Consider the following 14,150-nt stretch of genomic DNA (forward strand, 5'->3'; position numbering starts at 1 on the left):
AACATGCAAGACGAATCTATCAACATGCAAGCAAGCAAACAATCAACAATCAATCAGAGATAGCAATGCGGAAGATAATGAGCTAAAAAGCAACAAATCTAGCAAGCAATCAATCAACTACAAAGCAATTAAACTTGAATAAAAGAAATATTTTAAAAAAATTTAATTCTTAATTCTTGGGGCGCCGGTATGCTTCCTTTTCCTTTCAACACCCTCATGAACACCCGCGCTGCAACCACAAAGGCATGCAACCGGAACATCACTCAGAGCCACACCGTCGTGTAGACAGCTTCGGCCAGGGTAGCGAGCCCAGTAACCTCCGAGCTCTTCGTACCAACCCTACAACTCAACGACATGGGTTACATGATCGCGGCTGCATGCTAGTACGAAAATTCTAAGGAGAAGCCATACCAAATCTTACTATGCTAGCCGGACTTTGTCGCGGACTAAACGCATTAAGACTCCTACCAGTTGATACTTGAGTTTTTATGGTTTTTAAGCACATAATTTTACAAGTATCAATTCTTATTTACAACCGCTACTACTAGAACATTTCGATCTAGTAGCCGGTGTAACTTCTTAACCGAGTTACTATTTTCATTACTAGATCGTTTCGATCTAGCAACGAGAGTAACCTCACACCACATGCATTAAACAAGAAGAATCATAAAGATAAATCAAGTAAATAATGCAACTAAAACTCTAAGCAAACCGTTTACTAGATGGAGGTCGTTGGGATCCATCTAGTTCGGTAAAATGCGCCTGAACTCACAGAAAACCGGCGAACTCTTGGTGGAGTGGACGGATCTCTCGGCGATGTTCCTCTCTCGGTAGCACTTCGGATCTGCTCTCTTCTTGCGATCGAGTTCCTTCTCGATGCAAGACTTTGGACGGCGGTCGATAGTCTTGTCTTGCTCTTCTTCCTCTTCTCTTCTTCTTCTCCTTTCTTTCTTCCTCTCCTTCTCTCTTTTCTCTCTTTTCTCTTCTTCCTCACTTTGCTTTCATGGTGTGCAAAAATGAGAAGGAAGGGCTCCTTATATAGAGAGTTTGGGCGGTGGAGTGGACTAATGCATGTCCCCCACTTATCCGCACTCGATTCCTCCTTTTTTGCAAACTTAGCGACCAAGTAAGAAATCTCCAAGGAATATTCTTGTCTCGCATAATCTTTGGTGCATGTCTCCTTATTGGGCAATTCGTAGGCGAAGGAATGATGATGTTCCTACTCCTTTATTTACATGCAAGACTATTGGCCAACTCCAAAGGTGAACAATGATTTTGTCTCAATTTCTTTCCAACTACGGAATGATTACTTTGCATGCAGTCTCATTGGTCACTTCTTGTGAAGACACAATGATTATGTCTCTTCACTTTGCATGAATTCCTATTGGTCAATTCAGGATTCTTGTCTGGTCGCGTCGTTACGCTGTGGTGCAGTCGACGTTCCTCGTCAAGGCACAGTCTATACTGCGGCGGGTCACGGACGTCTCTATAGTACGTCTCGGTCGCTCAGTTTGTGGTACGTCTGCAGTACATGGTACGTGGTACATGGTACATAGTACGTGGTACGGTACATGGTACATCGTACGTGGTACGGTACGTGGTACGGCACATGGGACATGGTACCATCGGCCATCTCTCGGTCCATCCAGAATTTCTCGGACATTTTTTCAGCAATTCTTCTTCCTTCTTTCCTTGCCTTCATTTCATGTCCTTTCCAGGTCCTTTGGCCAGAGGTTTTTATTTTAAATTTTACCCCTTGGTGAGGGTCATTACATTTTCCCACCCCCCTATTTAGAATTCGTCCCGAATTCCATAAGGTTCGGATGGCCCTGCTTCATCTTCTTCCATAAAGAGTTGACGATACTTGGTTCGAATCCTATCTTCGTCCTCCCATGTGGTGACCTTGCAGTTCTGCTTTCCCCAAAATACTTGAATTTGAGGAATGTTCCTGTTCTTGAGCTTCCGCGTCCTTCGCTCTCCAATCCCAAAGGGTCCTTCTTGGTAGGTGAGGTTTGTCTCCAACTCTTCGATAGGCTCGGGTACAATCATGTTAGGATCTGGAACATGCTTCCGTAGTTGTGAAACGTGGAAGACTTTATGCAGTCGCATAACTTCTGGCATAGATAGCCGGTAGGCTACTTCGCCAACTCTCTTTTCAATCCGGTATGGTCCTATGAACCTTACCGCGAGCTTTCCAACTTTTTCGAACCGATCCTTCCCTTTTTGAGGTGCAACCTTCAAATACACCATATCTCCAATTTCAAACTCCACTTCCCGCCTGTTCCGATCTGCGTACTTCTTCTAGCGGTCTTGCGCTTTCTTTATATTTTCTCGAATAAACTTGATCTTCTCTGTTGTCTCATCGATCAACTCGTGGTTGAAACTAGTTCTTTCTCCAACTTCTGTCCAACAGAAAGGCGTTCGACAGGGTCTTCCGTACATGGCTTCGAACGGTGACATGCCGATGCTTGAGTGATAACTGTTGTTGTACGCCAATTCAACCAACGGTAGATTCCTTTCCCAATCCGTAGACCATTCCAATGCACATAGTCGAATCATATCTTCTATGGTTCGGATAGTCCTCTCTGTCTGCCCATCAGTCTCCGGGTGGAATGAGGTGCTCATATGAACATCTGTTCCAAGCGCTCTATGCAGGTCCTGCCAAAATATCGAGGCAAATTTGGGATCCCGATCGGAGACGATGTTGGTTGGTACTCCATGCAATCTTAAAATCTCATCTATGTACTTCTCTACCAAGATAGGCGCTTGATCTGTACTCTTTACTGAAACTAAGTGGGCGACCTTTCTTAAACGATCGACCACTACCCATACTGCGTCATTGATTCTTCCTGGCCTTGTTGGTAGTCCGGTAATGAAATCCATCGAGATAGACTCCCACTTCCATGTTTGTATGGGCAAGTTACGAAGTAATCCTGTTGGCACTTGGTGTTCCACCTTGATTCTCTGACACGCATCACATTGGCTTACCCAGTTTGCTACTGCTCGCTTCAATTCGGGCCAATGATAATACCTGCGCACATCTTTGTACATCTTGGTGCTTCCTAGGTGAATACTCAAAGCTGAGCTGTGGGCTGCTCTGAGGATCTCCTGTCGCAGTCCAATCCGGTCAGGTACGGTGATTCTTCCGTTAAGAAGTAAAGTGCCACCATCTGCCAAATGATAACCACTAGCGCTCGACCCGTCTAATCCTCTTAGTTCTTTGACAATCTTCTTCAGGTTCTCGTCCTTGGCTGTTCTTCGCGGATTCGTTGAACTAGACTTGCTTGAGTAACGGCTTGTATACCTAATGGCTCACTAGATTCTCCTTCTAAGGCGAATAGCCTTACCTTCTCCAATTCGTCGACTAGGGACTCTATGTCTCTTTCGACATCCACTTCTACCATCCGGCCGCTTAGTGCATCTGCCACCACATTTGCTTTGCCTGGATGGTACTGGATCTTCAAGTCGTAGTCGGCAACGAACTCCATCCATCTTCGCTGGCGCTAATTAAGACCTGGCTGCGTGAACAAGTACTTAAGACTTTGATGGTTCGTAAATACCTGAACCAATTCTCCGTATAGATACGATCTCCATATCTTTAGCGTGAACACCATGGCTGCCATTTCTAGGTCATGCGTGGGGTAATTCTCTTCGTGCTTCCTTAATTGCCTTGAGGCATAGGCAATTACCTTGTCTCCTTGCATTAAAACGCATCCAACTCCGACTCTTGATGCATCAGTGTATACGGCATAAGGCTGATTTGGCTCTGGCAATGTCAAGATTGGTGCCGTAGTCAGCGCTTCCTTCAACTTCCCAAAAGCTTCTTCCACTTCTTCACTCCAAATGAATGGTACTCCTTTCCCGGTGAGTCGTGTCAAGGGCTTAGAAATAGATGAAAACCCCTTTACGAATTTCCGGTAATAGCCGGTGAGGCCTAAGAAACTTCGGACCTCTATCATAGACGTTGGCCTTGGCCAATCCTGGATCGCGGCAATCTTATCTGGGTCAGCGGACACTCCTTGCTCCGAGACTCGGTGTCCTAAGAACTTGCTGAACTTGGCGAACAACTTCTTTTCCCTTAGTCGTTCTAGCACCTTCCTCAAATGCTCTTCATGTTCTTCAGCACTCCGTGAGTATATAAGGATATCATCGTTGAATATTATCACGAATTGATCCAAATAGTCATGAAAGACTTCATTCATGAGTCGCATGAATGCTGTTGGCGCGTTGGTAAGTCCAAACGGCATCACTACGAACTCGAACTGACCATACCTTGTTTTTCATCACATCTGGTTCTGAGATTGAAATTTGATGGTAGCCAGAGGCTAAATCAATCTTCAAAAACCAGCTTGCTCCTCTGAGTTGATCTAACAGCTCTTCAATCTGTGGCAACGGATACTTGTCCTTGATGGTTATGTTATTGATACCTTGGTAATCAGTACACAAACGCATGCTTCCATCTTTCTTCTTGACAAATAGCACTGGGCCTCCCCATGGCGATGAACTTGGTCGAATGAATCCTTTTTCTAGCAAGTCCTCTATCTATGTTTTGAGTTCAGCTAACTCGGCTGGTGCCATGCGATATGGTGCCTTAGCAATCGGGGTAGCTCCTGGCTCGAGGTTTATGGTAAAAGGATGGCTTCTTGGTGGAGGCAATCCTTCTAACGGCCTGAATACATCCTCGTAGTCATTGACTATTGTGATGTCCTTAACCTCCAGGTCTTTCTTATCATCTCCTCTGATGGCGGTAAGAGTGACTAGGTAAACATTCCCTTCTTCAGAAGAATTTCCAATTCTTATCGATGTCGCGAAATAAGCCTTTCGACTTGGGCAAATTCCGTAGAAAACTAGAGGTGTCTTTCCTCCATTCTCCAATATGACTCTGCTCCGGCTGCAGTCAATATGGGCTTGGTGTTCCGATAACCAATCCATACCGATTATAGTGTCAAATCTCTCCATCGGCATCACAAGTAGATCTGCCGGAAGATTCTCCTCTTGCAAGACTATCGACACCTCCTTTGAGCATTCTTCGGTCTTGAGGGGCGGTTGATTACCAGCGGTGAAAACGTTGATATTTACCTCCTCCTCTTCACACAATTCTCCGAACTTATCGGCCACTTCGGGAGTCACAAAACTATTGGACGCTCCCGAATCGAAAAATACATGAGTGGGGTTACCACCAACTAGTAATGTTCCTAAATGCATAATAGAAATAAACATGCAATGCAAAAACTAAACACGCAATCACACAATCAATCACAACAGAGTTAGAAGCCATTCAAACCTGTTATCGGGCCTTTCGCAGGCTTAGGAGGTTTGGGTGGCTCTAATCCTAAGGCATAAACATTAGCTGGGGTCGCTTGCTTTTTTGTTGGGGGTTCCTTCACTTGATGCACTGTCTGAGCACGGTTCACAGTTTGGGCGTTCAGTTTGGTCGGCTTCGATGGACATGAGGTCGCATAGTGTCCCGTTTCTCCACAGTAGAAACACACGATTGATGCCAAATTGGAACCTTTGACTTCAGATAGTGTTGGACAAGCTCGGGCAAAATGTCCAAGTTGACCACACGTATAACATCCTCTTGGATCAAAGTTGGTCGTCATACGTCCTCCTTGGTTAACAGTCATGTTGACCTTACCACGATTCGCGTTCAAGTTTCGTCCAGCTACTTGGTTAACCTTGCGAAAATTTGCAGCTCTCGCTTGCTGCACTGGCTCTTTCTTTTTCTCTCGGGCCATGACTTCTTTTTCCAATTATATACCTTCTTCGACATTCACTGCTCTCTCCTCCACTTCAGCGACACTTCTATATGTCACAGCGTGCGATCTCCCATTTATCTCTGGCCATAGTCCGTAAAGAAATCTACGCGCCATAGCTTCTTCTTCATCATTTCCTTTGTACAGATACCTCCAGAGTCAGGCAAAGATTTGTCCGTAGGCTGGACACTCATCTCTCCTTGCTCTAGGCGTAAGAATTGATTCTCCAATCGATCGCGAGACTCTGGTGGAAAGTACTTCTGCTTGAACTCTTTCTTGAAAATCTCCCAGGTTATTGGCAAGTAGTGATAGCGAGGAATTACGCTATCCCACTATGCGCGTGCATCTTCCTCCAGAAAGTTGATTGCAATCGCTCTCCTATACTCATCCAGACATCTTGACGTCTCGAAATTCATTTCTAACTCCCTTAGCCACTTGTCTGCTAACACCGTATTCTGCTCTCCCTTGAACTTGCGGACTCCTAGGTTTATCATCATCAGGACTAGCCTCAGAAAGCTTGACGATGGAGTTTCGGCTGGCTGGTTTCCTTGGTTCTGCTGCTGCTGGATCATATGGTTAAGGAGATCTTGTATCATCCTTAGCGTCTGCTAGGTTTCGGGCACTCTCTACTCATTCGGGTTTCCTCCATGGCCTTGGTCTTCTCTTGGCATATTCTGATTTGGGTCAGTAGCGAATTGTGCATCTGGCGAAAACTCTCGACTTGGCGGATACATGTTCCCAGGTGTGCTAAACCGGGTGGAACTTGATGGAGAGTACCTCGGCATCTCACTAGGAACATCCCATTCAGGCATGTGAAAGTTAGGATCGAACATGCCTGAAAACGACTCAACTCCTGGTTCATCTCCAAAATGCGGACCCCATTCCTCCAGACCAAACTGTTGACTTGAACCCCTCTCTGGATCCGGCGTGAAGTGCATCGATCTAGACCACTCAGATCCTTGACCAGACATCTGCATCCATCGACAACAACAAGGGTTACCTAATCCCATCCCCTCTAATCCTAAAGTGGTGAACAGACCGGATTCCTAAGGTGTCTATTTGCGACCATTTTGACTCGATAAAACGTTTGAAAATACGAGTCCTACTAGCATCATAACCATGCTCTGATACCACCGTTGTAACCCCCCGAACCGTCCTATGGCCGGACGGACCACGGACAGCCCCAGTACGCTACTTTAAAAACCAACGATCCGGCTGAGGTTCGAGAACAAATCAGGACACTTAGCCAGTCCGTCGGTGGGGTTTTCACCCGACTGGTACGTCATTTAGACTTTGCAACCCTTGTGACATTCCAGGTGTTGAGCCGACTTAGACAAAGTCTATATCAGTTAATACTCATACGAATATAAATCCGATTGCATTAAAATATAAAGAGTTTATTACAAAATAACTACCAAAAGATTATAAGGTTCGATGATAGGGCCTAGTCCCAAAAGGTCGGTTACATAATAAAACATACTTGAATTTTACAAACATACACAAAAATCTACTCCGGGGTTCTATCGTTCACCACGCCCTCTAGTTCCCTCTAAGGTTTTCCTGCAAGACAAAATATTATCATGAGTAATATAAGATTACTCAGTGAGTTACAGGGCTCCTGCATAACAGCAATAAATTCCCAACCCCAAACCCAAAATAACAATCAAGCAAGCAAGTAAACAAACAAGCAAGCCTAAGCTATCACATGCAAGACTAAGCTATTAACATGCAAAGCTAAACTATCAACATGCAAGACGAATCTACCAACATGCAAGCAAGCAAACAATCAACAATCAATCAGAGATAGCAATGCGGAAGATAATGAGCTAAAAAGCAACAAATTTAGCAAGCAATCAATCAACTACAAAACAATTAAACTTGAAAAAAAGAAATATTTTAAACAAATTTAATTCTTAATTCTTGGGGCGCCGGTATGCTTCCTTTTCCTTTCAACACCCTCATGAACACCCGCGCTGCAACCACAAAGGCATGCAACCGGAACATCACTCAGAGCCAGACCATCGTGTAGACAGCTTCGGCCAGGGTAGCGAGCCCAGTAACCTCCAAGCTCTTCGTACCAACCCTACAACTCAACGACATGGGTTACAAGATCGCGGCTGCATGCTAGTACGGAAATTCTAAGGAGAAGCCATACCAAATCTTACTACGCTAGCCGGACTTTGTCGCGGGCTAAACGCATTAAGACTCCAACCAGTTGATACTTGAGTTTTTATGGTTTTAAGCACATAATTTTACAAGTATCAATTCTTAGTTACCACCTCTACTACTAGAACATTTCGATCTAGCAGCCGGTGTAACTTCTTAACCGAGTTACTATTTTCATTACTAGATCGTTTCGATCTAGCAACGAGAGTAACCTCACACCACATGCATTAAACAAGAAGAATCATAAAGATAAATCAAGTAAATAATGCAACTAAAACTCTAAGCAAACCATTTACTAGATGGAGGTTGTTGGTATCCATCTAGTTCGGTAAAATGCGCCTGAACTCACAGAAAAACGGCGAAATCTTGGTGGAGTGGACGGATCTCTCGGCGATGTTCCTCTCTCGGCGGCACTTCGGATCTGCTCTCTTCTTGTGATTGAATTCCTTCTCGATGCAAGACTTTGGACTGCGGTCGATAGTCTTGTCTTGCTCTTCTTCCTCTTCTCTTCTTCTTCTCCTTTCTTTCTTCCTCTCCTTCTCTCTTTTCTCTCTTTTCTCTTCTTCCTCACTTTGCTTTCATGGTGTGCGAAAATGAGAAGGAAGGGCTCCTTATATAGAGAGTTTGGGCGGTGGAGTGGACCAATTCATGTCCCCCACTTATCCGCACTCGATTCCTCCTTTTTTGCAAACTTAGCGACCAAGTAAGAAATCTCCAAGGAATATTCTTGTCTCGCAGAATCTTTGGTGCATGTCTCCTCATTGGGCAATTCGTAGGCGAAGGAATGATGATGTTCCTACTTCTTTATTTACATGCGAGACTATTGGCCAACTCCAAAGGTGAACAATGATTTTGTCTCAATTTCTTTCCAACTACGGAATGATTACTTTGCATGCAATCTCATTGGTCACTTCTTGTGAAGACACAATGATTATGTCTCTTCACTTTTCATGAATTCCTATTCGTCAATTCAGGATTCTTGTCTAGTCGCGTCGCTACGCTGCGGTGCAGTCGACGTTCCTCGTCACGGCACAGTCTGTACTGCAGCGGGTCACGGACGTCTCTGCGGTATGTCTCGGTCCCTCAGTACGTGGTACGTCCGCGGTATATGGTACGTGGTATGGTACATGGTACCATTGGCCATCTCTCGGTCCGTCCAGAATTTCTCGGACATTTCTTCAGTAATTCTTCTTCCTTCCTTCCTTGCCTTCTTTTCATGTCCTTTCCAAGTCCTTTGGCGAGGGGTTTTTATTTTAAATTTTACCCCTTGGTGAGGGTCATTACTATGACGCTCCTTCTCGTCTTGGAATCCCCGTCTCTTCTCTGGTCTCCGATTACAAAGCAAGGGACGTCTGGACTCTGCTCCCAGCGAGATCAGAGGAGTTTCTTCAAGTCCTCAGTTTCATCACAACTATCCCCCTCCTCACAAAGGGACTCCCCCTCCTGGATCATTAACAACAAGGAATTCAAGTTCTACCATTCCAAGGAAATGTGGAACTCTCTACGGTTGGTAAAACCGTCTGTTCCTTGGTTCTCTCTGGTCTGGCATAAGGCGGCAGTGCCCAAACATGCAATCGCAGTCTGGTTGTTTATGATAAACAAGAACCCTACTTTAGACCGGATGATTCAATAGGGGTTGGATGTAGAACCCCTTTGCCTGCTTTGTGGACTGCATAATGAGTCCCGAAATCACATAACCCTTGTTTTTTTTTTTTTTGAATGTGCTTTCTCTTTAGAAAATTGTCAAATTGGGAATCGTTTTGCAAGTAGATCTAAACCGGTAAGTGGTTAACTATCAAACCGGTAAAGATATTACGGCCGAAGGAAAAAAGATAGATTGGCCCAAAAAAAGTTGGAAAGGTTGTCGAAACGGCAATAAACACGTCGTAAAAAATTGACCCAAAGGAATCTGGAAGAGGCCATTCGGATAACGTTATTGTCAGTGGCTCGTTTTCACACGCTTCAATAATTTCCTAATTTTAAAATCATTTTTTATCTTTCTACTTTCATACGCAAACCAACAAAAACTTCTCCTTTCTTCCTTCCTTTATCAATCAATCAAAATCACTTTCTTCTCCAACCCAAAAAAAAAAAAAAAAAAAACGAAGAAGAAGAAGAAAGAACCAAAAAAAAAAAAAAAATCTCTGCCCGCTTCTTCGTTTCTCGTTGGTGTTGTCATCGCCACCAACAAAAAAAAAAAAAGAATCTTTAAAAAAAAATAATCTCAGGGAACAACGAGCGGGCAGATATTTGAATTTCATTTTCTTCTTCGTCTGTATAAAGATTAGATTATCATTTTTTGGGGGGGAGGGTTTTGAATTTTGATTGATGGGATTTTTGGTGGATACGCAAAAGGAAGGAGGTGGGCATTCATGGGGTTACGTTAGGAGTTTGGTGAGAAGGAAACAAGTCGACTCTGCTAATGGTCAACAATCTCATAATGGTCCTCATCAACTCGCAAAAGCCCTCACTGTTCCTCACCTCGTTGCTATTGGTAACCCCTCATTTTCTCATTTCTAGGGTTTTTGTTTATAAGTTTTGATTTTTTTTGTCTGCTCAATTGATAAAGTTTGGTTTTTTATTTATGAAATCCGTATAATTTATATAGGTGTTGGAGCAACAATAGGAGCTGGAGTTTATATACTTGTAGGAACAGTAGCGAGAGAGTATTCAGGACCATCTCTAGCTTTGTCTTTTCTTATTGCTGGGATTGCTGCTGGTCTTTCTGCGTTTTGTTATGCTGAACTCTCTAGTCGTTGTCCTTCAGCTGGGAGTGCCTATCACTATTCCTACATTTGTGTTGGTGAAGGGTAATTAATGCTTACTACCCTACTTAATTCTATCAAGGCTTTTTTTTTGTTTTTTGTCTTATATATGTTATTCTTATCTTGTCCTTTATCAAGTGCTGCGTGGATAATCGGTTGGGCGTTAATTCTGGAATACACGATTGGTGGGGCAGCTATTGCCCGCGGCATATCTCCAAATCTGGTCAGGAACTTATTGTCGTGTACTCCTTTCAGTCCCATTTTACAATATGTGTAATGTACTTGAATTCCTTTGTTTAGTGTGTGACATTGCTGATAGTGATAGTTTGCACTGGTAGTTCGGTTTGTGGTGTATTCTTTAAATTGTCTGTTTTCTTGTCATGAAGCCTTTTCTTGATGAGCTATTTATTAAAATCCTCTTTTTTTTTTGTGTGTGTGTGTGGATATCTGTCTGGTTGGATGTATTCTATTAGTTAAGGGACATTAGTCACATTACATAACGTGAATATCGTGTGGGGACTATGAATGTTTCCTCTCTCATGGATTCTTCCTATATAGATGGAGTTATGGAATAAAAACAAAAACATAAGGAAGATTTTATCTCTTTTTCACATTCATGTTCTCTTAGCATCAATAATTGTGTGTCGCTAAAGGTTTATGGGTATTAAACATATTTGCAGGCACTAATTTTTGGTGGTGAAGATGGTTTGCCTGCAATTTTAGCACGTCACCAGATACCAGGCCTTGATGTTGTTGTTGATCCCTGCGCTGCTGTACTTGTGTTCGTTGTTACTGGCCTTTTGTGCATGGGAATAAAAGAGGTACAAGCTTTATATGATTTTGATCCCGACATCAGGATAAATTTCAACTTCGTTGGAAATTGTATTCTCATATGTGCATATATCTTCTATGCAGAGCACATTTGCTCAGGGAATTGTAACTGCAATCAATGTGTGCGTCTTGTTATTTGTCATAGTAGCTGGCAGTTATCTGGGCTTCAAGACAGGTTGGGCTGGTTATGAACTTCCGACAGGGTAAGATGAGCATTCATAATGACTTGAGTCATCAGAGTTTAAGATACGTTGAAAATTAACCATTTTTCTTTTTAGGTTCTTTCCATTCGGAGTGGATGGAATGTTTGCTGGTTCTGCTACAGTCTTTTTTGCATTTATTGGGTTTGATTCGGTTGCAAGTACTGCAGAGGAGGTAAATTTTGGAGCCATGCTTTTCTTGCAAGTTTATGTTTTTTAGAGGCTTGCTATAACTTTGCTTTTAAGCACCCTTTCAAGCACTTACAAGGTACTGAAAATGCTATATGCAGGTGAAAAATCCCCAACGGGATTTACCGATTGGTATTGGTCTTGCTCTCTTGCTCTGCTGTTCTCTCTACATGATGGTCTCCATTGTAATTGTTGGTTTAATTCCTTACTATGCCATGGATCCTGACACTCCGATATCCTCTGCATTCGCTAGTCATGACATGCAATGGGCTGTGTAAGCATATGATCATTTAAGATCCAGTCTGTTTCATCCTCTTAGACTTGTTTATGAGATTGATCGTTTCTATCTGGGAATTTGATGTAGATACTTAATAACTTTAGGAGCCGTCATGGCTCTCTGCTCAGGTTTAATGGGTGCCCTTCTCCCTCAGGTAAATTTTCTCAACACACATCAACGACAGTCAATGTTAGATCTCAGAAAAATCTGGGTGTTTTCATTGGTGTGTGCTTGTTACGTAATATGACTATTTCATTTTCCAGCCACGAATTCTGATGGCAATGGCTAGGGATGGTCTGCTGCCTTCTGTTTTTTCAGACGTTAATAGACACACACAGGTTCCGGTTAAAGCAACCGTGGCAACTGGGTTGTGTGCTGCAACCTTATCGTTCTTTATGGATGTGTCGCAGCTTGCAGGAATGGTAAGACAGTTTGTTTTCCTTCTTAATACCTGGTTTACGGAACGTTTTTGCCATATGCCCTGTTATTAAGTATTTGAGGGCTTCTGATGGTGCAGGTGAGTGTTGGGACGCTTCTGGCATTTACAATGGTGGCGGTATCAGTGTTGATACTCAGATATGTTCCTCCAGATGAGCTACCTATTCCGTCATTTCTTCAAGAGAGGATTGATTCTGTTTCCTTCTTATGTGGTGAAACAAAGTCATCCGGTCATGCAGGCACTTCCAATAGCAGTCAACAACCTTTAATTAGCAAAAGTGATGCGTCCGTCGATTTCCCGGTTATCAAGAATCAAGAAGCTCTAGGGTGTTGTAAGTTACATCAAGAAACTCAGCTCTTTTTTTGGGGAACATACATGTTTTAGCACAACGTCACATTAGTCAATGATTTTGCAGGGGTCAGCGAAGAAAACAGAAGGATGGTCGCTGGATGGAGCATTATGTTCACCTGTATTGGGGCCTTCCTTTTAAGTTATGCAGCATCAAGCGTGAGCTTCCCAGGGTTAGTTAGCTCATCATTGTCTATTTTAACTTTTAAGCATTGTCTTTTTCCTCAAAACTTTTATTGTTTATCATATCATCTTAGCTCTTTCTTTTTCTAATATATTCCAAATGGCTGGTTAATAGGCTTCTTAGATATTCGTTGTGTGGTATTGGTGGAAGTTTCCTCCTTGCTGGTTTGATTGCTCTGAGTTCTATAGATCAGGATGATGCCAGGCACACTTTTGGACATTCTGGAGGTAATGCTATATAATTGATTTGGTAAACAATCTGTACTGCACAATAAAGCTTTAGTCCTTATATATGTCTTGTGTTTACTAAAAAACTGTTTTGAAATTCCTATTTGAATAGGTTACATGTGCCCGTTTATTCCCCTTCTGCCGATCATATGCATTCTCATCAACATGTACCTTTTGGTTAAACTTGGGTTAGTATCTCTTCACTCACTTGTGCCTTCATTTACCATTTACTTTTGATTGTTTCTACAGCTACATAAACTATCAAGCATGGGACTCGTAACCATACAATTTTGTTGAGTTTTAAATAGTTTTAGCATGAACAAATTTGTTGGTGTAGATAGGAGGAGCAAAAATTTATGTGAATCTGTGTCCTTTGGTGATGGTGTTTTTTCTCAATTGTTTCCTCTAATCTATTGAGCTGCTAACATGACAGATCTGCTACATGGGCTCGTGTATCGGTGTGGCTGCTGATTGGAGTGATTGTGTATGTTCTCTATGGCCGAAAACACAGCTCGCTCGCCAATGCAGTTTACGTAACAACAGCTCATGCGGAGGAGATATATCGCGAACATGAAGGTTCTTTGGCATAGTCTGAGAAAGCATCTCTTTGGTTTAACACATGTAACATATAAGCAGCTGTGTAATATCTTCTTATATGGATGAAACAAGAATGCCATAATAGTATTTATGAGCTTAAGTTCCGTCTATGGGCTCTTTGTAAATAATATATTATATATATCAGCATTATGAATTCATAATCCGAAAACA

The 14,150-nt window shown here is 42.8% G+C and overlaps 2 protein-coding genes across 2 annotated transcripts; one reads left to right on the top strand and one right to left on the bottom strand.

Moving 5' to 3' along the window:
* Nucleotides 1-1,791: 1,791 nt before the first annotated feature.
* On the bottom strand, nt 1,792-2,250 carry LOC109129471 (uncharacterized). Its single transcript, XM_019237730.1, has one exon. The coding sequence runs from the start codon at nt 2,248-2,250 to the stop codon at nt 1,792-1,794; it is 459 nt and encodes a 152-aa protein (XP_019093275.1).
* A 7,629-nt stretch (nt 2,251-9,879) lies between these two features.
* Nucleotides 9,880-14,148, top strand: LOC104753526 (cationic amino acid transporter 2, vacuolar-like). The gene is made up of 14 exons (XM_087491527.1): nt 9,880-10,416; nt 10,531-10,732; nt 10,826-10,910; nt 11,368-11,508; nt 11,603-11,721; nt 11,797-11,893; nt 12,009-12,181; nt 12,272-12,338; nt 12,448-12,606; nt 12,702-12,954; nt 13,039-13,144; nt 13,270-13,382; nt 13,495-13,570; nt 13,816-14,148. The coding sequence occupies exons 1-14, from the start codon at nt 10,251-10,253 to the stop codon at nt 13,970-13,972; spliced, it is 1,914 nt and encodes a 637-aa protein (XP_087347653.1). The 5' UTR covers nt 9,880-10,250; the 3' UTR covers nt 13,973-14,148.
* Nucleotides 14,149-14,150: the final 2 nt, after the last annotated feature.

Source organism: Camelina sativa, chromosome 16 (assembly GCF_030686135.1).
Source record: "Camelina sativa cultivar CO46 ecotype springtype chromosome 16, ASM3068613v1".
Classification (NCBI taxonomy): domain Eukaryota; kingdom Viridiplantae; phylum Streptophyta; class Magnoliopsida; order Brassicales; family Brassicaceae; genus Camelina; species Camelina sativa.